At 42.8% G+C, this 27832-nt stretch overlaps 1 protein-coding gene across 1 annotated transcript in view; it reads left to right on the plus strand.

Moving 5' to 3' along the window:
* Nucleotides 1–27832, plus strand: part of LOC106087496 (protocadherin-like wing polarity protein stan) — a 196734-nt gene that overhangs the window by 142595 nt on the left and 26307 nt on the right. Inside the window, exon 5 of the mRNA XM_059369869.1 lies at nt 21906–24183. Coding sequence (XP_059225852.1) covers nt 22266–24183 — 1918 coding nt within the window. The 5' untranslated portion in view covers nt 21906–22265. The remainder of the gene's footprint in view (nt 1–21905; nt 24184–27832) is intronic.

The raw sequence follows: 27832 nt of genomic DNA on the forward strand, positions 1-27832 counted from the left end.
CTGAGCCGAAAATCCTTTGAGGTACAAAATGTTTCGACTCCTTTCCCACCTATTTTACGTAAGTGAACTCGTAGTCCTATGTGTCCCGTTATAATAACAATAGTTATACTGACTTCCTTCTTGCTTCCTTTCAATAATAGCCTCGTCTTCTAACGATCTGGATCCCTCCATAGGATTTTCGCCGTCTTACCGACCGTTTCGTTGTTCCACAATTTTACATGCTTTCGTAGCCCACTCCCTTAATTCGGACTGCGTCGACCCCAAAGGCTTCGGGTTAACCAAGTTTATTGACGGCAGACCTCTGGCCTTCACTGCCAAATCATTTGCCTTTTCATTCCCCCTTACTCCGTTATGGCCCGTCACCCAAACGATATGGATTTTCCCATCCTCAGAGAAGGAGTTTATCTCCTTCTTTCACTGCAAGACTTTTCGTAACCTTACCGTCCTGGTTGTTATTGCCCCTATGCCAATTTTACTGTACGTAAAGATGTTCATAGATCTCAGTCCCTGGATTCTCAATGTAGACCCCCAGGCCCACTCTCTCCTCTAGCTATGATCCATCCGTGTAACATGATCTTCCAGATGGCAATGCTAGGGTTACGTCAATCCATGACTGTGCCGCTGGCAGCATTTCCTCGCACTCGACCTTAAGGTTCATCTGTGATATCTGATCGGAATTTTATTTCCTTTCTTCCAGGTTTCGTATCGTCACCTCGATTATACCGCGATGGTACGAGCTGCTGCTATCCTCATTCCATTCTCCCATCGTCTTAAGTCTCATAGCCGCAGTGGCTGTCTCACACTTAATCTGTATGCCAATGGGTCGGATATCTAGAATAGTCTCCAGTGGGTGTGGTCCTTATCACTCCGCCTATGCCAAGACAACATGTTCTCTGAACCTGTTGTATGGCCCTTATGTTACACTTTTTCTCCATAGCAGTCCACAAAAAACTGAGACGTAAACAAGTATTGGTCTAATCACGCGTTTGTACAGCCGGTGGACTAACCTCGGACTCAGGCCCCATTTCGAGCCTACGGCCCGTCTACGTAGTGCTTAACATCTGTGAGCCTTCTCAGTACGCTCCTGAATGTAACAATTCAGTTTCCTGTCCAAGATCACACCTAAATATTTGACCTTGACAGATATCGAAATCGTCTTATTGAGGAAACGTGGTGCGCCAAATTGGCCCATCTTCGTCTTCCTCGTGAACAGGCATGTATCAGTCTTCTCTGGGCTAACATTGAGACCCCTAGGCCTGGTCATAGTCATATGCCATATGCAAGACCCTTTCGGCCCTTCTGTATAGCTGGTTCGGATCCTTACCCCTAAGAAGTATTATAACATCGTCTGCATAGCAGAATTGAAAGTAGGGTACTACATTTTTTATTTCTGAAGGGGGGGCGGACCCTCCCCCTTATCCTAATTTTCAGAAACGCCAGATCTCGGCGATGAATGGTGCGATTTAAGCGAAATTTTGTGTACTCTCATATAGTACCCTAAAAATAAAAATTTGGTATCCAAATTTCGGATGGGGTACCTAGGGGGGCCGTCCCACCCCAAAACCTACCAAACATATATTTAGATCAATCACGACAATATGGGACTCAAATGAAAGGTATTTACGATAAGAAAACGTATCTGATATCCAATTGTCGGACCAAGTGCTAGGGGGGCCAACCCAAGCCCCAAAACACCCCAAAATCGGCCATATTTACCGACCATGGCAATATGGGGCTCAAATGAAAGGTTTTTGCGAGTAGAATACGAATCTGATATCCAAATGTGGGACCAGGGGAAGGGTCCTCCCCTTCCCCAAAAAACTCCCCAAACAGGACATATTTACTGACTATGGCAATATCGGGCTTAAATAAAAGGTATTTGAGTGTAGAATACGAAGCTGATATCCAAATATGGGAACAAGTGTTTGGGAGGCCGCCTCACCCCAAAAACCATCCCCAAGGGGGTAAATTTACGACCATGGCAATATGGAGCTCAAACGAAAGGTCTTTGGGAGTAAAGCACGAATTTGATATAAATATTCGGAAAAAGATTCTATGGGACCACACCACCCCCACAATACCACCCAAATAGTAAGTATTTGCTGACTATTGCAATATGAGGGTTTTTAGAGAGGAACACGAATCCGATATATATTTTCAAGGACAACTCACTGAGTGGCCGCCCATTCCCCAAAACACCCCCAAGCCGGTCATGTTTGTCGACTATGGAAGTATGGGGCTCAAATTAAAGGTATTTGTGAGTAGACCACGTATCTGATATCAACATTAGAAACCAACTGTCTAGGGAACGTCCCACCACCATAACAACTCCCAAATAGGACGTATTTGCTCACTAAGACAATTTGGGTCATAAAGAGAGTGGAACTAAATATTCATAGTTTTTAGGGTCAATACCCCAAACCGGACATATTTGCCGACTTTTGCAATAAGGAGTTTATATGAGATTAGAAAACGAAGTTGATATCCAATTTTAAGACCAACGGCAATATGGGGTTCAAATAAATCATATATAGATATATGAGAGTAGAGCACGTTGCTGATATATTTTCCGGGCTTAGTGTTTGGGGGACCAGCCCAATCCCCAAAACACCCTTAAATCGGGCATATTTACCGACCATGTCAATATGGAACTTAAATGAAAGGTATTGGGGGTGTAGAGCAAGAATTGATACCCACTTTAGGGACAAATTTTCTGGGGGTCTACCCACTTTCCCAAAATACCCCACAAAAAGCAATTTTTTACTGACCATCGCAATATGGGGCTCAAGTGAAGGTATTTGTTAGTAGAATACGAATTTGATATCCAAATGTAGGACCATGCATTTAGGGTATCACCCCTTCCCCAAAACATTCCCCATAGGGTAAACATTTTTCGACTATGCCAATATGTGGCTCCAATGAAAGGTACTTGAGTTTAGAAAACGAATTTGAAAACCTATTTTGAGGCCATGTGTTTGGGTGACGCCTCATCGTGTAAACTCCCCTCAATGGCAATATGGGATTTAAATAAATGGTATTTGAGAGTAGAGCACCATGCTGATATTTTTTCAGGGTTACGTGTCTGGGGGACCACCTCACCCGAAAACACCCCTAAATCAGATATCATGAGAATATTGTAGACCAATGAAGATCATATGGGATTCAGATAAAGGCACTTATATTGTTAAACTGTTAGTCAAGCAATATACTATTGTAATTTTGTAGCATGGTATTTCCCTTAAAGCTCTTCAATTGTCGACAATAAATATTCCAAGGAAACTTTTGTTCCATGTAAAGTAAAAGAAAGCGCTGCGGAGTGGGCCCCGGTCAGCTAGTCTTTAAAGAAATTAAATTATCAGTCAATCAATTTATCCTCTTTGAAATGTCTTCTTATTTATTATCCAGTAATATTTTCTCCTCTCATTAGTAATTAGAGATGCTAACACATATTTTTCCAAATAATCTACTTAATAAATCGATTCTTAAATATTTAAATGCCTAAATGACAATAGAATAATGGCATTCTCTCAATGTCAAACTGAAATTAGGAGATAATTGAAATTTTAGCAATTTTGCCAATTGCTAAATTGGTTAAAACAATAAAGCAATTATTCCTACAATAAACTATCAGTGTAATGAACCATGACATGAGTTAGTAGTACACCACAAGCGGTACCTGCCATCATCTGCAAGATGCCATCTACTGACATTTGTATGTGTGCGTGTGTGTGTTAGCTCATGCCATTTGAATAATTGCAACTCGATGTCTAAGCAAATGCAAATCAATTAACAAAATTAAACTGTTACACAAAACCATTGCAACTGCTGCAAATGAAGGACAGGTAACATCTACTGCCAGTTTTAGCAACAATGCCCCATGCCAGCGCTAGGTAAAGGACTTACTTTCCTTTACTCATACCCTTCAGATGGGCCATTGTGGGAGAAAATATGAATTGTTCTTCGGAAATGCATTGCCCATTGTTGGTATAAACTAGCAAATGTTTATACAATGATAGTTTTTGCTGCAAGGGACGAAAATTTAAGGTATTTTTATACCCACCACCATAGAATTGGGGATTCAGTAAACTAACTAGCCATTCATTTCTAATAACACGAAATATCGATTTGCAACCCCAGAACTTCATAAGGCTATCTAGCCATGTCCGTCCCTCTGTCAGTGGAAATCAGCATAACGGTTGTGATTTTGCAAAGAGACTACTTATTAATGTAGGTCATTGCCTATTGCAAATGGGATAAAGTGGTCCTAGGAAATTTTGTCCGTAGCTCTGTTGCGACTTCCATTAACCTTCAAATCGGTCTATAACCTGGCCCGCTGGCTACTGGACCTGAATTTTAATACCATATTGGTTTTCTGGTCTCCAATACCTTTCATTTAATACCCTTATTGTGCCCATCGGACCAAAGACCATATTTCGGATATGGGTGGCGTTTTTGGGGTGGGGACCCCCTATTCTTTATTCTGATTTTGTATGCCAGATTCGAAACCTACTCCCGAATATCTTTCAATTGAGCCCCATATTGAAATGAACATCCAAAATGTCTGTGGGGGGAGGGGGGGTTTGGGGTTGGGGCGGCCGAATGGGTACATAAACTAAAATCTTTTTACCATATTCATATTCTACTCTACAATACCTTTCATTTGATACCTATATTGTCCCGATGGGTCCACTTTTGATTTTGGGTTGTATTTTTGGCATAAGGGGGAGGGTCCCTTCCCCTTCCGATACCGATAAATTATATAGCCTATGTTTCCTTCAAGACCAACCATGTTCAGCCATGTTCGTACGTCTGTCCGTCTGTACGTTAAAATAACGCTTTAGCCTTTAGAAATTATGATAATAAGCTGAGGCGCTGGTCGAGCGTCTGCGCCATGCTACACTAGCCGACAAACGGCTGGTCTACAGAGACTTTTAACAAAATACCTGTTTGGAGTCTTGAGGACAAGACTGAGCCTAATTTATCTTCGCATTGAGCTTTTCTGGCGAACCAATACACTTTTTGAGGGCTTTTAAGGCGCATCGCTCTCAGGTTTATTGATCGGCATGATGCGAATGATCCTAAAAGTCCCACCGATAAGGGTAAAGGCTCATATTATTGGGCTCGGAGTTTCGCTAAAGGGGTTAGCTTGGTTATCGAATATATCATAAATCACAATCTGGCGATTTGTAATAAATGGAATAACCCGACCGTTATTACCAGGAACTGGCAGGAGGGACTAGATGTGACCTTTGTATCGAAAAATCTAAGCGGAAGGATATGCGATTGGGTAGTGTTGGATGACCACAGCTACTCTAGTCATCGTTTCAGCCTTGGAGCAAATACTGCAGAAGTGGTACCTCGGCTAAACAGAAGAAAGGCGGATTGGGATACAATTCGGCACATATTCCGAACATCTATCCTTTTTAGATCCAAAAAGGAAGTGGGGACTGCGGAGGATATAGACATAATGGTCAAGCGGATCACAAAGGCCCTGCATGACTCGCTTGTGTCAGTATGCCCTAGTGCCAAGCCAAGGGACAAACAGCGATCACCATGATGGATCCCAGAACTGGTTGGACTTAGAAAGGACTTCAGAAATCATTTCAAAAGAGCGAGAGCCACAAGGGCACCACACGATTGGGACGTCTATTAGGCTAAGCTAAGAAAATATAAAGGCGAGCTGACAAATTCTCAGAACAAATCCTGAGGGGAATTCTGCAGCTCCGTGGAGGATACATCTGAGGCCTCTAGGCTAAGGATATATCCCGAAGTCAAAGAATGCATGGACAAGGTCTAGGGAAGAAACACTAGAACACAAGCCAACAGACTAAAGATTGCCAGAACGACATTTGCCGAGGCTATGAGGACGTTGAAGAGGAAGAAACGTCAAAGAAAGAAAAGAGAAAAAAAAAATGTTCCGCTTTGGCAGTCAGAAGGAGTTCCACTTTAGATTTTCCTTTCTTTGAGAACTTGTCTGACTTAGGAAATGTGAACGTTCGCAAGTAGTTGGACTTTTTAAAGCGATCTGCATGGTTCAACGCTAGGAACTAGAAAGCAACTTCCTTCTCCTGTTGCTGTGGTATCACTATGGACAAAAACGTCTGTGTGAGTCTTATGGCAGAATGCCACTTTAACCTAACATTAGACCCTTGGAGGCCACTGTAGCGCAGAGGTTAGCATGTCCACCTATGACACTGAACGTCTGGGCTCGAATCCTGGCGAGACCATCAGAAAAAATTTTCAACGTTGGTTTTCCCCTCCTAATGCTGGGACTTCTCTCCAAAGAGGTGTCGCTCTATGGCACGCCGTTCGAACTCGGCTATAAAAAGGAGGCCCCTTATTAGACCCGTAGCGCAGAGGTTTGCATGTCCACCTATGATACTGAACGCCTGTGTTCGAATCCTGGCGAGACCATCAGAAAAAAATTTTCAGCGGTGGTTTTTCTCTCCTAATGCTGGCACTTCTCTCCAAAGACGTGTCGCTCTATGGCATGCCGTTCGGACTCGGCTATAAAAAGGCGGCCCCTTATCAGACCCGTAGCGCAGAGGTTAGCATGTCCACCTATGACAAAAATTTTCAGCGGTGGTTTTTGCCCTCCTAATGCTGGCACTTCTCTCCAAAGAAGTGTCGCACTATGGCACGCCGTTCGGACTTGGCTATAAAAAGGACGCCCCTTATCAGACCCGTAGCGCAGAGGTTAGCATGTCCACCAATGACACTGAACGCCTGGGTTCGAATCCTGGCGAGACCATCAGAAAAAATTTTCAGCGGTGGTTTTACCCCTCCTAATGCTGGCACTTCTCTCCAAAGAGGTGTCGCACTATGGCAAGCCGTTCGAACTCGGCTATAAAAAGGAGGCTCCTTATCGGACCCGTAGCGCAGAGGTTTACATGTCCACCTATAACACTGAACACCAGGGTTCGAATCCTGGCGAGACCATCAGAAAAAATTTTCAGCGGTGGTTTTTCCCTCCTAATGCTGGCACTTCTCTCCAAAGAGGTGTCGCTCTATGGCATGCCGTTCAGACTCGGCTATAAAAAGGAAGCCCCTTATTAGACCCGTAGCGCAGAGGTTTGCATGTCCACCTATGACACATGTCCACCTATGACAAAAATTTTCAGCGGTGGTTTTTCTCTCCTAATGCTGGCACTTCTCTCCAAAGAGGTGTCGCACTATGGCACGCCGTTCGGACTCGGCTATAAAAAGGAGGCCCCTTATCAGACCCGTAGCGCAGAGGTTTACATGTCCACCTATGACACTGATCGCCTGGGTTCGAATCCTGGCGAGACAATCAGAAAAAATTTTCAGCGGTGGTCTTTCCCTCCTAATGCTGGCACTTCTCTCCAAAGAGGTGTCGCACTATGGCCCACCGTTCGGACTCGGCTATAAAAAAGAGTCCCCTTATCATTGTGCTTAAACTTGAATCGAAATTGTTGGGTATCCAAAGATTGGCCCAACGGAACTAAACACGCCTTTACTCTTTTTCTTTGATTCAAACACATTTGGACAATTTTCGAACACTATGCCATGCTACATGCCTTGATAGCCGTTCGAAATACGCTTCAAATCGGCTTATATTTTGATATGTTTCAATATTCAGAATAACCATGCGATATTCCTTCCATCTTATGGTGAAGAGTGCTATAACATCTTACATGACTTAGCATTCAAACGGCCGCAAGGACTAGTGTGCCACAATTTATGCTCAAAACTGCATATTGCCCAGTACAACCAACATCTCACTTGTGCTTCTTCTTCATTTCAATTGTGAAGGCAAATACATTTCTGGTTGCATATTTGGTTTTCAGTCTAATGCAAATACATGAGACAAGGAGTCCATATGTGTAGACACATGAGAATGAATGTGTGGGGGTGTGGGTGTATAAATATATGTGTGTGTTGCATAAAGTTTTATTGTATTTGACAAGTTTTCCACCCCCAAGGACATTGCTTGCTACCAAAAGGATGAGCTTCGAAGAAGTTTTTAGTTCATTCCTTGGTCAGAATCAAACACTCATGCATATGCAACCTCAAAATACACATGTATGAGTGTGCTCACATACTTCAGCTACCGCATACAACTTGGGACACTTGAAACTCTTTCTCGTTATGAATATTTATGAGTGAAAGTTAAATAGAAAAAAAATTAAATTTGTAGTTTTCCAAAAAGGATGTGCATGTGTGTGTGTGTGTGCGCGTGTGTGTGTGTGTGCCAGTTTTGGTTACTGCAATCGGGGGGGTTTTCTTATGAATGTTTAAGAAATAGAAAATATTTTTATAATTGTTTAATAAAAGAAAAAGTTTTTCAAAATTATTGCTTAATCCAGAAAAGAGACCGCAAGCATTTAGAGAAAGGATATTTTCAATTTGTTGTAAACTTTGAGAATTTGGCCAAATGTGGTGTAAGGAATTTAAGGGATAAAGAACATTGTGGCAGAAAATTTCTTTTGTCAAAAATAGAGAATTTTAAGGCTTTAAAATGCAGCGAGGCAATATCAACCAAAAAAGAAACTTCAATTCAAATGCAAATTTGCCCATGAAGAAGCAAGGCCAAGGCCTTCTCACATATCAATGACTGGTGTCCGATTAAGGTTTTAGCTCAATGAATAAAAAATTTCTCTTCATATTGATCATAGCAAGTTGCCTCTTCTTCTGCCCTCTTCGATAGGAATAAGGGGCAATGTTGCCACCTATTTGGTCGATGATATGAAGGCTTGTGATATCGATTAAATCCTCCCCCCAAACAAACCCTGCATTCCTATATTCAAGTACACAGATGGCTACAAAGTGTTTAACTTTAGTTACCCCCAAATGATTCATAAATATCAGTCTTTTTAGCCCCCCCACCCCCAACAAAGGGTCTCCCTCCCCGACAAACATAATTTGGGGAAACTTTAAATATTCAGTAATTTGGTGCTATGAATCATTGGGTATTTGTGCTGTCACTACTGGCTGTACACACCCCCACATCCCCTGTGTAAATCTAACGTAACAGGCCTTTGTAGGGAATTTCTATAAAACACGCAATGTCATTTCCTTTACCTTAATTCATAGCATTACCATAAACAGATACCTGAATAATTTATACAAAATTATTTAAAAAACACTCTCAAAAACTAAATGAGATGTGTCCCGGGGAAAGGGAAGAGCATAATGTCCTTGAAAGCAATAGAAAGTAGAAGAAAGGAAGAATAATCAAAAGCTGTAGGCGCTATGACATAGTAGCAAGGTCCCAATATACTGTAGATCTAGTGCGGCGACAATGGGCCCCAAACAAATGGGCATAATGAAAAAAGACCCCAAACCAAATGTAACCCAAAACATGTAAAAATAGAAAATTCAGTTTGTGTTTGTTTGGCTAGACTCAAGAACGACAGAACCGATTACCTTGAAATGTTCACAGATTGTGGGGAGTGGTCCGGAGGGAGCAATAGACTATATAATTTTTAGATATTGTGAGGGGGGCGGACCCTCCCCCTTACCCCAAAAGTACTACCCAAAAATAAAACTAAACCGATCGGGACAATATGGGATTCAAATGAAAGGTATTCAAGAGTAGAGTACGAATTTCATAATAAAAGTTGGGTTCAAGTACCTGGGGGGCCGCCCCAGCCCCAAAACCCCTTGAAATAGGTTTATTTGACAATCATGACAATATGGGACTCAAATGAAAGGTATTCGAGAGTAGATTACGAATATGGTACGGAACTAAGAATAGGCTTTATAATTTATTGATAACCAAAAGGGGGCGGACGCTCCCCCGTTACCCCAAAAACACCACCAAAAATCAAATGTGAACCGATAAGGACAATATGAGTATCAAATGAAAGGTATTGGAGACCAGAAAACGAATATCCTATTAAAATTTGGGTCCAAGTGACCAGAGGGCCACCCCAACCCCAAAAGTCCTCTAAGCAGATATGTTCAAAGTTCATGTTAATATGGGACTCAAATGAAAAGAAAGAAAGGAAACATAGATAGGGGCGGACCCTCCCCCTAACCCCAAAAGTACTACTCAAAAATAAAAGTGGACCGATCGAGACAATATGGGATTCAAGTGCAAGGTATTCAAGAGTAGAGTACGAATTTCACAATAAAAGTTGGGTTCAAGTACCTGGGGGGCCGCCCCAGCCCCAAGACCCCTTGAAATAGGTTTATTTGACAATCATGACAATATGGGACTCAAATGGAAGGTATTCGAGTAGATTACGAATATGGTACGGAACTAAGAATAGGCTTTATAATTTATTGATAACCAAAAGGGGGCGGACGCTCCCCCGTTACCCCAAAAACACCACCAAAAATCAAATGTGAACCGATAAGGACAATATGAGTATCAAATGAAAGGTATTGGAGACCTGAAAACGAATATTCTATTGAAATTTGGGTCCAAGTGACCAGAGGGCCACCCCAACCCCAAAAGTCCTCTAAGCAGATATATTCAAAGTTCATGTCAATATGGGACTCAAATGAAAAGTATTATGCAGTGGATTACAAATATGCCATAAAACATTAGGTCCAAGTAATGGGAGGGAAGCTATATCTAAATCTGAACCGATTTCAAGCAAACTTCTCAGATATTGTGGTAGCCGTCGAGCAAGGCGTTGTACAAAATTTTGGGAAGATTGGTTAATAAATGTGCTTACAATGGCTGTAGGAGTGAAAATCGGGCTATATATAAAGGGTGATTTTTTTGAGGTTAGGATTTTCATGCATTAGTATTTGACAGATCACGTGGGATTTCAGACATGGTGTCAAAGAGAAAGATGCTCAGTATGCTTTGACATTTCATCATGAATAGACTTACTAACGAGCAACGCTTGCAAATCATTGAATTTTATTACCAAAATCAGTGTTCGGTTCGAAATGTGTTCAAATTTTGACAAATTTTGTTCAGCGATGAGGCTCATTTCTGGTTGAATGGCTACGTAAATAAGCAAAATTGCCGCATTTGGAGTGAAGAGCAACCAGAAGCCGTTCAAGAACTGCCCATGCATCCCGAAAAATGCACTGTTTGGTGTGGTTTGTACGCTGGTGGAATCATTGGACCGTATTTTTTCAAAGATGCTGTTGGACGCAACGTTACGGTGAATGAACACATTTCGAACCGAACACTGATTTTGGTAATAAAATTCAATGATTTGCAAGCGTTGCTCGTTAGTAAGTCTATTTATGATGAAATGTCAAAGCATACTGAGCATCTTTCTCTTTGACACCATGTCTGAAATCCCACGTGATCTGTCAAATACTAATGCATGAAAATCCTAACCTCAAAAAAATCAACCTTTATATATGGGAGCTATGTCCAAATCTGAACCGATTTTTATGAAATTCACCAGTAATGTCGAGAGTCACAAAAAATCCTTCCTGTCAAATTTCGAGAGGATCGGTTGACAAATGACCATTTTATTGAACTATGGGTTGCCCAAAAAGTAATTGCGGATTTTTCATATAGTCGGCGTTGACAAATTTTTTCACCGGCTTGTGACTCTGTAATTGCATTCTTTCTTCTGTCAGTTATCAGCTGTTATTTTTAGCTTGCTTTAGAAAAAAAGTGTAAAAAAAGTATATTTGATTAAAGTTCATTCTAAGTTTTATTAAAAATGCATTTACTTTCTTTTAAAAAATCCGCAATTACTTTTTGGGCAACCCAATATTACTGAAAATCGGACGAACTTATATATGGAAGCTATATCCAGATCTGAACCGATTTTTTCCAATTGCAATAGGCTTCGTCTCTGGGGCAAAAAACATGTCCGTACCAAAATTGAAGACGATCGGATGAAAACATGGACAGACAGACGGACAGACAAACGGACGGACAGACATACAGACAGGCGAACATACCTAAATCGAATTAGAAAATGATTAATGATTAACCGCGAAAGGTGGCCAATGACAAAGGAAATGCTCCAACGTCCCATCATCTCCCCCCCACATGCCCTACACATGCCATCACTTGCCGCACCTGCAAAAGTGAGCTCTTGTCGCGTTATGATACCAAAAGCTATACTGACCTCCTTTTTGCTTCCTTTCAGTAATACCCACGTCTTCTCACGATCTGGATCCCCACCATAGGATTTTCGCCGTCCTACCGAGCGTTTCGCTGTTCCATAGGGTTGCATGTGCATTCGTCGCCCACGCCTTTAACTCGGACAGCGTCTACCCGAAACGCTTCGGGTTAACCAAGTTTATTGACGGCAGTCCTCTGGCCTTCACCGCAAAATCGTCTGCCCTTTCATTTCCCCCTTATTCCGTTATGGCCCGGCTCCCAAACGATGTGGATTTTGCCATCCTTGTAGAAAGCGTTAATCTACATCTTACAATCCAGGTTGTTATTGCCCTTATGGCCAGTTTACTGTCCGTAAAGATGTTCACACTCGGCGTCCACGCGTTTATGGTTTAGGTCTATGATAGTGAATCCTCGATGTCCATGGCGAGTTTGGTCCAGATCGGACCATATTTCGATATAGCTGCTAAGGTTTCATAAATGATGTATCTTTCACCAGACTTGACGTGCAGAGGTATCCAAAGTTCGGCCCTGCCGAACCTTATGCGTTCTAAGTTGTTTTCACTCTTATTCTTTGTAACAGGACTCCTTTTTTTTGACATTACATAACACATTGTGACTTAGGGTGCATAATTTAAAAAGCTAAAAAAGAGAAAGAAGTATAACAACAAAAACAATTATATTGACATAAGTTTCACAAGAAGAAAGCCCAGCATAAGTGCCGCATAGAAGGGGTCCATCCGTCAGTCAGGGCAAAGTTTTTGCCACTCCAGAGTCCATCATTTGTTGAATAATGCCTTAATTTATGCCAACATCTGTTAATTTCCCACAAATAAATCATTATCGCCGCCGTTTATGGTCCAGTGAACACAAGCCGCCCTCTTCCAATGAATTGTAAAAAGCACTCATCAAACAATCGCAAGGTTTTCATTTCATTTTTGAAATCATCTTTAAATAAGCATTGCTGAAATTTTTGTTTTCCCACAAAGACAGCCGACAAGATGAGGGTCGTTATTGGTGTATTTACCCTTCAACAACATCATCATCATCATCATCATCGTCGGCAGTAGCAGCAGCAGCAGCATCCGTCTGAGATTTTTCAATTATTAACAGAGTTTTCACTGTTAATGGATTTTTAATTGAAATTTCCCCCCCACCCCTTGCTATTGCACAGAAGTGCTCTTAGCATTTTGACCAGTTTTGGTATTCAGATCATAGAAATTTTTAACATTTTGTTTATTCTTTTTTTTTTGTCCAAAAATTCTTTGAAACACACAATTAAATGAATGTTTGTGGATATTTGAATGGCATGGAAAAATGTTAAAAATGTCAAAGGCCACCACAATTTTATGCGGAGAGTACACAATTGCAGAAAATTCTTATACCTGTACTAAATTTTGAAGGATATGTAGGACTCATACAAATTGATTGATTCTTCTATTTTATGCACAACCTCGTCAAGGGAAGGTGGGTGGAGACTGCCCTGCAAGAGGGTGTGCATAAAATAGAAGACTGCTTCGATGCCAAAACGTACACCCAGGCGGTGTACGGAGCGACACACTGATCCAATCCTTAGACCAGTACCGGGTGGACCAGGTCCTTAGAGACTGGATAAACCATATGCTAAGGAACAGGTGGAAAAATTGTGTGTCCCATGGTATAAATATAAGGGAGAAAGTGGCACAGGGCACGCCACACGGGGGCATTTTATCGCCACTTTTATGAGTGACAACCACAAGTGACCTATTACGGATGCTGACTGAGGAGGGACTTGAACAGATCCAATCCTTAGACCAGTGCCGGGTGGACCCGGTCATTAGAGACTGGATAAACCATATGCTAAGGAACAAGTAGATAAATTGTGTGTCCCATGGCAATTTTCATCCAATCCTTAGACCAGTACCGGGTGGACCCGGTCCATAGAGACTGGATAAACCATATGCTAAGGAACAGGTGGATAAATTGTGTGTCCCATGGCATTTCTTCGCCACTCCTATGGGTTAAGTGGAGTGGCCATAAGTGACCTATTACTGATGCTTAGACTAGTACTGGATGGACCCGGTCCTTAGAGACTGGATAAACCATATGCTAAGGAACAGGTGAATAAATTGTGTGTCCCATGGCATAAATACAAGGGAGAAAGTGGCACAGGGCATGCCACAGGGGGGCATATTATCGCCTCTCCTATGGATGACCACCATAAGGGACCTATTACGGATGCTGACTGAGGAGTTACTTGAACAGATCCAATCCTTAGACTAGTACCGGGTGGACCGGGTCCTTAGAGACTGGATTAACCATATGCTAAGGAACAGGTAGATAAATTGTGTGTCCCATGGCAATTTTTCACCACTCCTATGGGTGACCACCATAAATGACCTATTACGGATGCTGACTGGGGAGGGACTTGAACAGGTCCAATCCTTTGACCAGTACCGGGTGGACCCGGTCCTTAGAGACTTGATAAACCATATGCTAAGGAGCAGGCCGATAAATTGTGTGTCCCATGGCATAAATATAAGGGAGAAAGTGGCACAGGGCATGCCACCGGGCGGCATATTATCGCCACTCCTATGCGCGACCGCTATAAATGACCTATTACGGATGCTGATTGAGGGGGGATTTGAACTTCTGCTTCTACGGGGTAAGGATCCGAACTTCTAAAGGGGTAAGAATCCGAAAGAGCTATGCAGGAGGGCAGAAATGGTCTTGCATATGGCATATGATTGGGCTAGACCCAGAGGTCTCAATGTTAAACCAGAGAAGACTGAAATATGCCTGTTCACGCGAAAGACGAAGGTTGGCCAATTTGATGCACCATGTTTCCTCAATAAAATGATTTTGGTGTCAGATGGACAGAAAACTTAATTGGAAGTGTCACATTCAGCAGCGTAATGAGAAGGCTCACAGATGTTGGGCACTATGTAGACGGGCCGTAGGCTCGAAATGGGGCCAGAAGCCTAGGATAGTCCTCCGGCTCTACTGGAGCGTGATAAGACCAATACTTACTTACGCCTCAGTACTTTGGTGAACTGCTATGGAGAAAAAGTGCAACATAAGGACCATACAACAGGTTCAGAGAACATTTTGTCTTGGCATAGGCGGAGCGATGAGGACAACGCCCACTAGGGCACTGGAGACTATTCTAGATATCCGATCCATTGACATACAAATTATGTGTGAGGCAGCCACTGCAACTATGAGACTTAAGGCGATGGGAGCAGCTCATACCATCGCGGTATAATCGAGGCGACGATAGGAAACCTGGAAGAAAGGGAAGAAGTTTTCGATGAACCTTGAAGTCAAGTGGGACGCACTGCTGCCATCGGCACAGTCTTGGATTGACAGAACCCTAGTATTGCCATCTGGAAAATCATGTTACACGGATGGATCAAAGCTAGAGGACAGAGTTGGCCTGGGGGTTTACATTGAAAACACAGGGACTGAGGTCTGTTTATGATTGCCTTACCATAATACGGTCCTGCAGGCGGAGATTCGGGTGATAACGGAATGTCTGAAGTGGTGTGGTGCTAACGCGAGGTCGTCGAGTCTGAACTTCTTCAGCGATAGTAAGCTGGCCATAAGGGCCATAACAGCCAGGACGGTAAGGTCACCAACAGTCTTGCAGTGTAAGAAGAAGATTAACGCCTTCTCTGAGGATGGCAAAATCCGCATCGTTTGGGTGCCAGGCCATAACGGAGTAAGGGGAAATGAAATGGCAGAGGATTTGGCGGTGAAGGCCAGAGGAATGCTGTCAATAAACTTGGTTAACCCGAAGACTTTCGGGTCGACGCAGTCCGAGTTAAGGGAGTGGGCGACGAATGCACATGCAATATTGTGGAATAGCGAAATGGTCGGTAGGACGGCAAAAATCCTATGGGGGGATCCAGATAGTGTTTAGACGAGGCTATTACTGAAAGGAAGCTAGAAGGAGGTCAGTATAGCTATTGGTAACATAACGGGACACATAGAACTACGAGCTCACTTGTGTAAAATCGGTGCGGCAACCGATAGCATATATAGGGCATGCGGGGATAATAATGAGAGGTTGGAGCATTTCCTTTATCATTGCCGGGCTTTCGCGTCCAACCCAGATACCCAAACTTAGGTGGAGACACAATATCCGACATGAACCAACTTAGGGGAATGGCATGGAAAACAATTAAGGATTTTGTAAGTAGCACGGAATTCCTAACTTAAAATTTTCTTTTTAGAGGTTACTTTAAAGTTTTTAGAGCGCACAACAAGCCGATTACTGGCTTAGGTGTATGTCCATAGTGGCATGGGACGGATTAATATCTGCACCCTCTTTTCAACCTAACCTACCTTGATTGGTAGGTTGAATGAAATGTAAATATTGAAGTTTGTTCAGTTTTAAGCCCGGTATGGGATATTTCAATTTCCTCATTTGTTTTATAAAATCTCGAAATATTCATCTAGGATCCCATAAGGAATATTTGCTATTGATAGCGAACACATTCAAAGTCTCTAGCTATGTCCATCTGTCTACCTGTCGGAAAAGTACAGCCTATTTATAGTCAAACGAAATTTAAAGCAAATACTTCCCATCTTGAATCTTCTGATTTAACTTCTTGAATTCGGACCATACGTAGCATGCAGCATGGAAGTCAGACTATCGACATATTTGGATAATTTTCAACAAAGATGCTCCAAGTTATATCAAAACTTATCATATAGAGTTTTACTCAAATCGAATTATAACAATTCCCTTAGGAATCCAAGGGGCCTAATCGGAAGTTCGGTCTATATGGGACACAAACTAGCCCATTGTGCTTCGCTGCGTACTTAAATGTGATTTTGAAAGTAAATATTTCTTTAAGGGCGATATGATCGAAGAACCTTCATTTAAGTCCCACATGGTCCCGATCTGTCTACATATCAATTTGTGAGGTTTTTTATTGGGGGTGGACCGCACTAGGTATTTCGAGTCAAATTTTTAAAACACATTCGCACTCTACACCTAAATTCCTTTCATTTGATACCCATATTGCCCTAATTGGTAACCATGCCCCTTTGAGTGGGTTTTAGGATAGGGCGTTCCCCCAAAATTTTTATTCCAGACTCATGTCTTTGGGTTAACTTGGTTGGCTGGTTGGAACCCTTCTCGAGAACTGACCTATTATTTAAATTAAAGAGTAAGGGGGAGGGTTCGTCCCACCTTCAGATATCACCGAGCTTCCAAACTCTAACTTCTGTGAAAATTAAAAAAAAACAAGTAAAAGCGTGCTAAGTTCGGCCGGGCCGAATCTTATATACCCTCCACCATGGATCGCATTTGTCGAGTTCTTTTCCCGGCATCTCTTCTTAGGCAAAAAAGGATATAAGAAAAGAGTTGCTCTGCTATTAAAACGACATCAAGATATGGTCCGGTTCGGACCACAATTAAATTATATGTTGGAGACCTGTGTAAAATTTCAGCCAATTCGTATAAGAATTGCGCCCATTGGGGCTCACGAAGTAAAATAGAGCGAACGATTTATATGGGATCTGTATCGGGCTATACACCGATTCAGAACATAATAAACACGTTTGTTGATGGTCATGAGAAGATCCGTCGTACAAAATTTCAGCCAAATCGGATAGGAATTGCGCCCTCTAGAAGCTCAAGAAGTCAAATCCCCAGATCTGTTTATATGACAGCTATATCACGTTATGGACCGATTTAAATCATACTTAGCACAGTTGTTGGGTATCATAACAAAACACGTCGTGCGAAATTCCATTCCAATCGGATAAGAATTGCGCCCTCCAGAGGGTCAAGAAGTCAAGACCCAAGATCGGTTTATATGGCAGCTATATCAGGTTATGGACCGATTTGAATCATACTTGGCACTGTTGTTGGATATAATAACAAAACACGTCGTGTAAAATTTCATTTCAATCGGATAAGAATTGAGCACTCTAGACGCTCAAGAATTCAAGATCCAAGATCGGTTTATATGGCAACTATATCAGGTTATGAACCGATTTGAACCATACTTGGCACAGTTGTTGGATATCGTAACAAAACACGTCGTGCAAAATTTCATTCTGATCGGATAAGAATTGCGCACGCTAGAGGCTCAAGAAGTCAAGACCCACGATCGGTTTATATGGCAGCTATATCAGGTTATGGACCGATTTGAACTATACTTAGCACAGTTGTTGGATATCATAGCAAAACACGTCATGCAAAATTTCATCCCAATCGGATAAGAATTGTGCCCTCTAGAGGCTCAAGAAGTCAAGACCCAAGATCGGTTTATATGGCAGCTATATCAAAACATGGACCGATATGGCCCATTTACAATACCAACCGACCTACACTAAGAAGAAGTATTTGTGCAAAATTTCAAGCGGCTAGCTTTACTCCTTCGGAAGTTAGCGTGCTTTCGACAGACAGACGGACGGACGGACGGACGGACGGACGGACAGACGGACGGACATGGCTAGATCGACATAAAATGTCACGACGATCAAGAATATATATACTTTATGGGGTCTCAGACGAATATTTCGAGTAGTTACAAACAGAATGACGAAATTAGTATACCCCCCATCTTATGGTGGAGGGTATAAAAACAAGTAAAAGCATGCTAAGTTCGGCAGGGCCGAATCTTAGAAAACCACCACCATGGATTCTGCTCAAGAAATCCAATCAGGAGATCGGTTTATATGGGAGCTATATCAGGTTATGGTTCAATTTAGACCAGACTAGGCAGAGTTGTTAAAAGTCACAACAGAACACCATGTTGCAAATTTGAGCCAAATCGGACAAAAATTGCGGGGGGTCAAGAAGTCAAATCGTTTATATGGTAGCTATATCAGGTTATATACCGATTTGGACCGTACTTGATACAGTTATTGGAAGTCATAGCAGAAGACTATATGCAAAGTTTCAGCCCAATCGGACAAAAAGTGCGGCTTCTAAGGGCTTGAGAATTCAAATTGGGAGATCGGTTTATATGGGAGCTATATCGATTTATAAACCGATTCGGACCGGACTCGACACAGTTATTGGAATTCATATCAGAGCACTATATGCAAAATTTCAACAAGGTTGGGTTTGGTTGGGTTCAAGTGGCCATCTGCCATCAGACTCACTTAGACGTTGTCGCCCATTGTGATACCACTGGAACAGAAGAAGGAAGATGCCTTCTAGTACTTACCGTTGAACTATCCAGATCGATTTAAAAAGCCCAATAACTTGCGAACGTTCACATCCGCTAAATCAGACAGGTTCTCAAAGGAATGAGAACCTAAAGTGGAGCTCCTATTTCTTTCAGATGCTACTGCGGGACACCCACACAGAAGGTGTTCTATAGTCTCTTCTTTTTCGATGTCCTGACATCTTCTGTAAATATCGTTGCTGGCAACCTTCAGTCTGTCAGCATGTTTTCCGATTTAATAGTGACCTGTCATGAGTGAGACATCTGTTCTTTCCTGTGACAGCAAAGCGGTAGACCTCTTCAAGTCTAGCTTAGGCTACATAGTTCTGGAATGCTCACAGCCCCGTCTTTGTGACCATCTATCATTTGTTGTCATTCGAGCCTGGTACTGAAAACTTAGCTTGCATGTCGCTAGATGCATACCCACAGATTCCTGTATCCCTAGAATGTGTAGGGTACTTCCTAGTTTCCCAAGTTCATCTGCTTTACAATTCCCAGGGATATTTCTGTGGCCTGGAACCCAGAACAGGTGAATTTTGAACTGTTCAGCCATTTCGTTAAGAAATCTCCGGAACTCGAGGGTGATTTTTGTGTTCAGCAATAAGTTCTCCAGGGATTTAATAGCTGTCTGGCTGTCTGAGAAAATATTTATGCCAATCATCGTTATGACACTATATCTTAGCCATTCCACCACTTCCTTAATAGCAAGGAACTCCGTTTGATACACACTGCAGTGGTCGGGTAATCTTTTGGATTTGACCAATCCTAGATCTTTAGAGTACACCCCAAAACCCACATGGTCGTTATGTTTGGAACCATCCGTATATAGGTCTATGTAACTTCTGTTACCAGGGATATCGTAGTTCCAAACGGTTCTATCAGGAAAAGTGGTACAGTACTTTTTATCAAAAAGCTGCTCAGGTAGTGTGCAATCCACACTGCCTGAAACAACGGATATTGTATCAAGGATAACACAGTGTTCGCAGCCGCCCCATGACCAAAGAGAAGCTCCCTTAATCTCACGGCTGTGGTCGCTCCAATTTGTCTGGCCACAATGTCCAGAGACATAAGATGTAGCATTAAATTCAGTGCATTAGATGGTGTAGTTCTCAGTACGGATCCGGTTCAGTATAAAGCAGTTTTTTTATTTCAGCAAAATCGAACCAAAATTGCGGCTTCCAAAGGCTTCTGATCTGATTTGCTCCATTTGCAATCCCCAACGACCTATATCAATCTTAAGTATCTATGCAAAATTTCAAGCTGCTGGCTTAACGCATTCGACCGCTATCGTGATTTCAACAGACGAACGGACGGACATGGCTATATCCACTCAGAACGTTGAGACGATCAAGAATATATATATTGTCTATACTTTATGGGGTCTTAAACGAATAATTAAATATGTTACAAACGGAATGACTAGACTAGTATACAACCGTCCTATGGTGATGGGTATAAATACTTCGTGTTAATGTTTCTTACGGCTTCAGTTCAAATGGCCCAGGAGTAATGTTCAATTTGCATCACTTTTTCGAGCAAATTGTCCTTTATTCGAAGAATAACATCTATTACACTATTTATGGTTTAGGCGGCATTGGCAAGAGGCGTCAAATCACATGATATGGGCGTCAAATCACATGATTTGCAGTCTTTGTTCAATTGTGAGTTTCTCTATGATGAAATGGCAGAATATACTGAACACTTTTCACATTTACAAATGATGTTTGAACACAATAATCAAATAGTCTGCCACCCCGATAAACGTAACTCATATCAAATCACCCAAAAATCAGGTTGCGGATTTTAATAATAAATTTTAGTGATGTGCATTCGTTTGTGAGTTTCTCTGCGATGAAATGGCAGAATATAATGAACACTTTTCACTTTTACAAAAATGCCGTTTGGACACAATTATCATACGTTTTTCAGTGTGGCAGTACAGTCTCACAAAAATCACCTTTTACATCAGGTTTGGGACCATATTAGACTATACTTGGTAAAGCTGTTGGAGGAAAAACTTAGTGCAAAATTTCCACCAAACAGGCTGAGAATTGTGCCACATTGAGGCTCATGCTGTATAATTGGGTAAACGGTTATGTGGAAGCTGTATAAGGTTATGGAGCGATTATGACCATAACATCCATAGATGTTTTCGGTAGTAGGAGAAGTAGTAGTAAAAAATTACAGCCAAATGGGATAAGAGCTACGCCCTCTAGAGATTGAAAAATGATAATAGGGAGATAGATCGGTATGGGAGTTATGTATATCTTAACATGGAACAATTTATCCCATCTACAATCCCAAGCAACCTACTTTGGAAAGAAGTATTTATGCAGAACCAGCGGCTAGCTGTACTCGATTATGCTCTTAGAGAGGACATGTATATAAAAATATGATAAAATGTCATGATGTACCAATATCTCGAGGTATTATAAATCATTCTAAAAAATTTAAGGTTTCACACAGTGACAATACTCTATTTGCTCGAAATAAGTCAGTTTTTCAAAAATCTTGAATAATAATCCTGCAGGTCTCGTCTAGTGAATGATAAAACATTGGCAGCTCTACTTTCATTTACTAATATCATGGACCAATACCATGCCTTCTTATAAACGCATTGAATACCAAAACTTCTCACAAGACTTTATTAAATTTTCACCTGTCCATGAGTTGTCATATCTCTTACCATTCTTTTTTTTTTTCTTTTCTTCCTCATATTTTTGCAGATTTCTACATGAACTCCTGGGTCAACAGCAGGCCTGTTAGGAAGTAAAAACAACAAAAGTCAACCAATGCTGTTTAATTATAAGAAGCATTTTTGATGTGTGGTTAATTAAGGTCTCTCGACCACACACTGACCACATCAAAACTTCATCAACAAAGAGTAGTGAAGAAGCGGCATACTCATCTCAACATCATACATACTCCGGTACAAGAACAACCTTTACAGGCACGCACAGAACGAAAAAGAGAGGCAGAGGCTGTGAACAACAATTTTAATTATCACTTTGATAAGTATCTCACACACACACACTCACACATACAAATAACGCACACAATAGCTGCCAGGCGAACACCTACACAAAATGTTGCTGAGACCGCAAACAAAGGAGTGGTTGGCAACATCGTCCTTAACATCGGCAGCGGTAACATCTGTTTTATCAACATCATCATCAACAGTGGCAACTACCAATGCATCCGTAGCAGCATCCACATCCACATCCTTTTCCTCATCCTCATTCTCATCCTCTTCAACATCAACGCCAACGCCAACTCCAAAAGGCCTGCAACCCCATGTGGTAACTGCATTTAAGCCAAGACAAAGCTTTGATAATCGTCAACACAATAACCGCACTCCTGCCGCTTTAGCAACAACGACAACATGTCGCCGCTCTGGTTTTGTCAGGCCATCATCAGCCACGGCAGCAGCGGCAACGTTGGCATCCGCCTACACGCATTTAATGCTCTTTGCCACCATCGTCTGCCTTACAGTACAAATGTCGAATGCATATCTGATAATTGTCCATGAGGATGCCACACCTGGCACGGTGATATTCAATGCGTCCGTTTACAAATTGGGCTCGGAGCGCCACTACAAAATCAATGCCCACAAATCGGCCCATTTTGTGCACCATCTAGTCGCTGTCAATCACAAGGACGGCCAAATACAGCTGAAGAAGTCACTCAAGTGTGATGGCATCTATTATCCGAATTTGTTCACCTTCTATGTGGACTCCACTTCGAATCGATTGCGTAGCATCGATTACTACAGCCTGCCCATACGCATATTTGTGTCGGGTCACACCTGCAACGAGGATAGGCGGGTGGAGGAGGAAATGCATGCACGCCACTACGAGGAGGAGGACACGGGCTATTCGAAGAGGCGTAGAAAAAGATTTATAGAAGAATTGGATCCGGTGCTGGAATATGAGCGCACCTATGGCGAGTTTAGGGATTCGGGTGTCCAGGCAAACTCTTTGGCGCTGAACTACAATCACAATCATTCGCTGAATGAATTTCGCGATGGAGATTTGCTTTTCGGCAATTCCTTTGACAATGAAATGCGTCATCGCATCCTGAATCGCAAGCGTCGATCTCTGTTGTCTTCCGAATTGGCTACTTCCTCTGCCACATCTGCAATTAATCTACATCGTCGCATATCAGAGGCCAAGCAATGGATCTCCGAAACCTATGCCTCCTATGCCATACACACCACAGACAAATGGAATCAGATCTGCCTACGAAAATCGCAATTCATCAACAATTTAAACGCCTTTCTGCCCCGCTCCATATGCCAACATTGCAAGGTGAACTTTCTCGATGTGAACGATGAGCGTTTTGTCATAGAACACCAGAATCGGGACTTGGTGGCTAGTCGTGATGTCTGCATACACGAATCCATCTGGAAGGTCAGCATAACCTTTAACATACGCTGTGATCGCAGCGACATTGTGGATTCGGATCATCGCCTGAAAATTGTCTATCACTATCAGGAGTTCAATGATACGGACATAGCGCGGCGGGTGAGGCGAGAGTTGCGCAACCAATCACCCTATTTCGAACAAGCCCTCTATGTGGCCTCGGTGCTGGAAGAACAGCCGGCAGGATCTAGTGTAACCACGGTAAGGGCCCGTGATCCCGAAGACTCTCCCGTGGTATATTCCATGGTCTCTCTGCTGGATTCGCGTTCTCAATCTTTGTTCAAGGTTGACTCACGCACTGGCATTGTCACCACCTCGGCCAGTCTGGATCGTGAATTGATGGATGTGCACTATTTTCGTGTGGTGGCCACCGATGATAGTTTTCCTCCACGCTCGGGAACCACCACGCTACAGGTCAATGTTTTGGATTGCAATGATCACAGTCCCACATTTGAGGCGGAACAATTTGAGGCCTCAATACGTGAGGGAGCCACTGTGGGATCGACGGTAATAACTTTACGAGCTACGGATCAGGATATTGGAAAAAATGCTGAGATTGATTATGGCATTGAAAGCATAACGGGTAAGTTGAATGTTAAATGGTTTCAATTTTATACCACGTTTACACTGCTCATTAATTTAGGATTTAATCATCTGTTGTCCCTTCATAAAATCAGCTGACGCATAACATCAGCTGAGACACAGAGGGAGAATATCGCAAAAAAAATAGTAAAAATGTTGCCTTATGAGAATGGGTAAAGATTGATCCTAGTTGGATCATTCTCAGCCAAAATTTCTGCAAATGAAAATGAAAACTCGTATATCCCGGAAACCAGTGGAGATATTGTTTTCCTGAAACGGACTTTTTTGTAGGGATTTTTGAGCACTATCCAGCAATTGAAAATCGAACAACAAATAAAGATTTGACAACCGGAACAATTTTTCGAAATGCCAAGGTGACCTATTGAAATTTTGCACATAATCTCGATAGCACCTCAGCTTTAGCCATCTCAATTCCAAAGAGTTATCTCTATCCGTTCTCAATGGCATATTTTTTACTTATTTTTTTCGATTTTCTCCCACTGTGCGATGTGAGCAATGGAAACATGTTTTAATGACCAGTGTAAACACACTTATAGTAAGTACTTTTCTACACAAAGGAGGGGGAGGGGTAGGGGTAGGGGATGAAAAGTTGGTGCCATACCAATATGGTCTCTATTGTAACCCCCCAGCCTTTTGAGTCAACATGACCTGATGGACTATTCCGGCGTTACTCCAGAAGAAGGGGAACACCCCTGCGCCCCATTTGGGCGCTATATTCACTCGCAAATACTTCAAAGGCCTAGCGGGAGCCAAAGGTGGTGTTAATACCAAAGCTCGGCCCGCCCTAAAAATCCAAAGACCTGTATGGCTTCTACTCAATACCATGGAGGGTATAGTGCATAGCATGGTTAAGAGTTGGTACTCAGCGAATTGCGGAGGCCACTGTAGCGCAGAGGTTAGCATGTCCGCCTATGACGCTTAACACCTGGGTTCGAATCCTGGCAAGACCATCAGAAAAAAATTTACAGCGGTGGTTTTCCCCTCCTAAAGCTGGCAATTTTTGGGAGTTACTGTGCCATGAGGTGTCGCACTGCGGCACACCATTTGGACTCGGCTATAAAAAGGAGGCCCCTTATCATTGAGCTTGAAACTTGAATTGGACTGCAGTCAATAGAAGTTTGTCCCTATTCCTTAGTGGAATGTTCATGGGCAAAATTTGCAATTACTCTGCGAATTGCTCTGATTCAGCAGCATGCCTTGTCCTTGTCCAAGGGCAAACGGTGAAGACCACCTTGCACGAGCTGGCTCATAGAAGAATCTTTCGATGGCATGATATCTAAGTTTGCGGTATGCACTGTCATTAAAGGGTCTTAAACAAAGTGAGGACCGACACACTGACCTAGTCGAAAGACGAGTACCGGGTGGACCGCGTTACAAGGTACTGAATATATTAGAGAACAGGTGGATAAGGAATAAAATAGCACAGGGCACGCCATAGGGTTGCATTTTATCGCCACCTCTATGTGTCCCGGTGCGGAATAGCTGTGAGCACCCCACAGGCTGGAACAATGAGCTCCAATTTGTGTGGTATTCATTGCTATCACGAGGAGCTTAGCTGGAGGACCGACACACTGATCCAGTCGAAAGACAAGTACCGAGTGGACCGCGTTATTAGGTACTGAATGTGTTAGAGAACAGTTGGATAAGGAATAAAACAACATAGGGCACGCCACAGGGTTGCATTTTATCGCCACCTCTATGGGTACCGGCGCGGGATAGCTGTAAGCACCACATAGGCTGGAACAATGGGCTCCAATTTGTGTAGTGTTCATTACTGTCACGAGGAGCTTAGCTGCATCCACAGGTTGCGGATAGTGAAATGCTCTATACGGAGTAGATGCAACGGCAGTTGCGGACAATAACCAGTACCGAGAGGAGAGTCTCAGTATGATGCTCCATATGGCAATGCGAGTTATTGGCGCCTTAAAATAACCAATGGCTACCTTGTTTCCGCGGCGGTGGATCCATTAGACCGGAACGAGCTTGGTCCCTACAAGAGCTTGGTGAGGATCGCCACCGCCACATGAAAAAGTGGCTACAACAACAACAACCTCTATGGGCGACCACAAAAATAAGCCTTCCACGGATGCTGACAGAAGAGGGAGTTGAACCCGTCTGGTGGGTAGAGTTCCGAATTAGCTATTCAAATAGGGCCGAAAAGGGCTTGGAGATACGATAGGTCTAGACCAAGAGATGTGAGTGATAACCAAGAGAAGACTAAAATCTTTTAGTTCGAGAAGAAGACAAAGGTAGACCTACTTGACTCACCACTTTGCGGGGCGACGACGGCCACGCTCACGAGGGCACAGGAGACCAAGCCTGCTGCTAGCACACTGGATTCTGGATATCCGACCCATAGACTTAAGGCGATGGGAGAATGGATAGAGCATAGGAGCGGATTTCAGATCGAATAGCTGAGACGACACTTAAGGTTGAGTGCGAGGCACTGCTTTGCACAGATTTTGATCGACAGAACTCTGGTATTGCCATCTGAAAGTGCATGCTGCATGTATGGATCAAAGCTAGAGGACAGAGTGGGCCTGTTGGTCCATATTGAGGGCTTCGGGCCGAATACTTGATACGACACTTAAGGTCGAGGCACTGCTGCCAGCGGCACAATCTTGGATCGAGGGACTCTGATAATGCCATTTGAAAGTTCATGCTACACTGATGGATCAAAGCTAGAGGACAGAGTGGGTCTGTATTGGTAGTTCATGCTTCATGCACGGATCAAAGCTAGAGGACAGAGTGGCCCTATAGGCCCATATTGAGGGCTTCGGGCCGAATAACTGATACGACCCCTAAAGTGGAGTGTGAGGCACTGCTGCCAGCGGCACAATCTTGGATCGAAGGACTCTGATAATGCCATTTGAATGATTAAAGCTAGAGGACAGAGTTGGCCTGTATTGGTATTTTCATCTGAAAGTTTATGCTTCATGTATGAATCAAAGCTAGAAGACAGAGTGGGCCTGTTAGTCCATATTGAGGGCTTCGGGCCGAATACTTGAGACGACACTTAAGGTTGAGTGTGAGGCACTGCTGCCAGCGGCACAGTCTTGGATCGAGGGACTCTGATAATGCCATTTGAAAGTTCATGCCACACGGATGCATTAAAGCTGGAGGACAGAGTGGGCCTTGGGTCTATATTGAGGACCTAGGAATTGAGCTCTGTTTCCTACTGCCTAACCAAAATAGCAGACGGAGATCCGGGCGATCACGGAATCCGTGAGCTGGTATGGGGTTATCCTCAGGACGTCAAGCGTGAAAAGTTTTAAGGTCATCAGGGATGTAACAACCAAAGGGCCTCGTTTGGGTGCCGGGTTATATCGGAGTAAGGGGAAATGTGAGTCACTGCTGGTAGCGGCACAGTCTTGGATCAAGGGACTCTGATAATGCCATTTGAGAGTTCATGCTACACGGATGGATTAAAGCTAGAGGACAGAGTGGGTCTGGGGTCTATACTGAGGACCTAGGAACTGAGGTCTGTTTCCCACTGCCTAACCAAAATACCGACCTGCAGGTGCAGATACGGGCTATTACGGAATCTGTGAGCTGGTATAGGGTTAACGTGAGCACGTCGAGTGTCAACAGTTTTAAGGTCATCAAAGCTGTAACACCCAAAGTGCCTC

Source organism: Stomoxys calcitrans, chromosome 5 (assembly GCF_963082655.1).
Source record: "Stomoxys calcitrans chromosome 5, idStoCalc2.1, whole genome shotgun sequence".
In the NCBI taxonomy this organism is placed as follows: Eukaryota; Metazoa; Arthropoda; class Insecta; order Diptera; family Muscidae; genus Stomoxys; species Stomoxys calcitrans.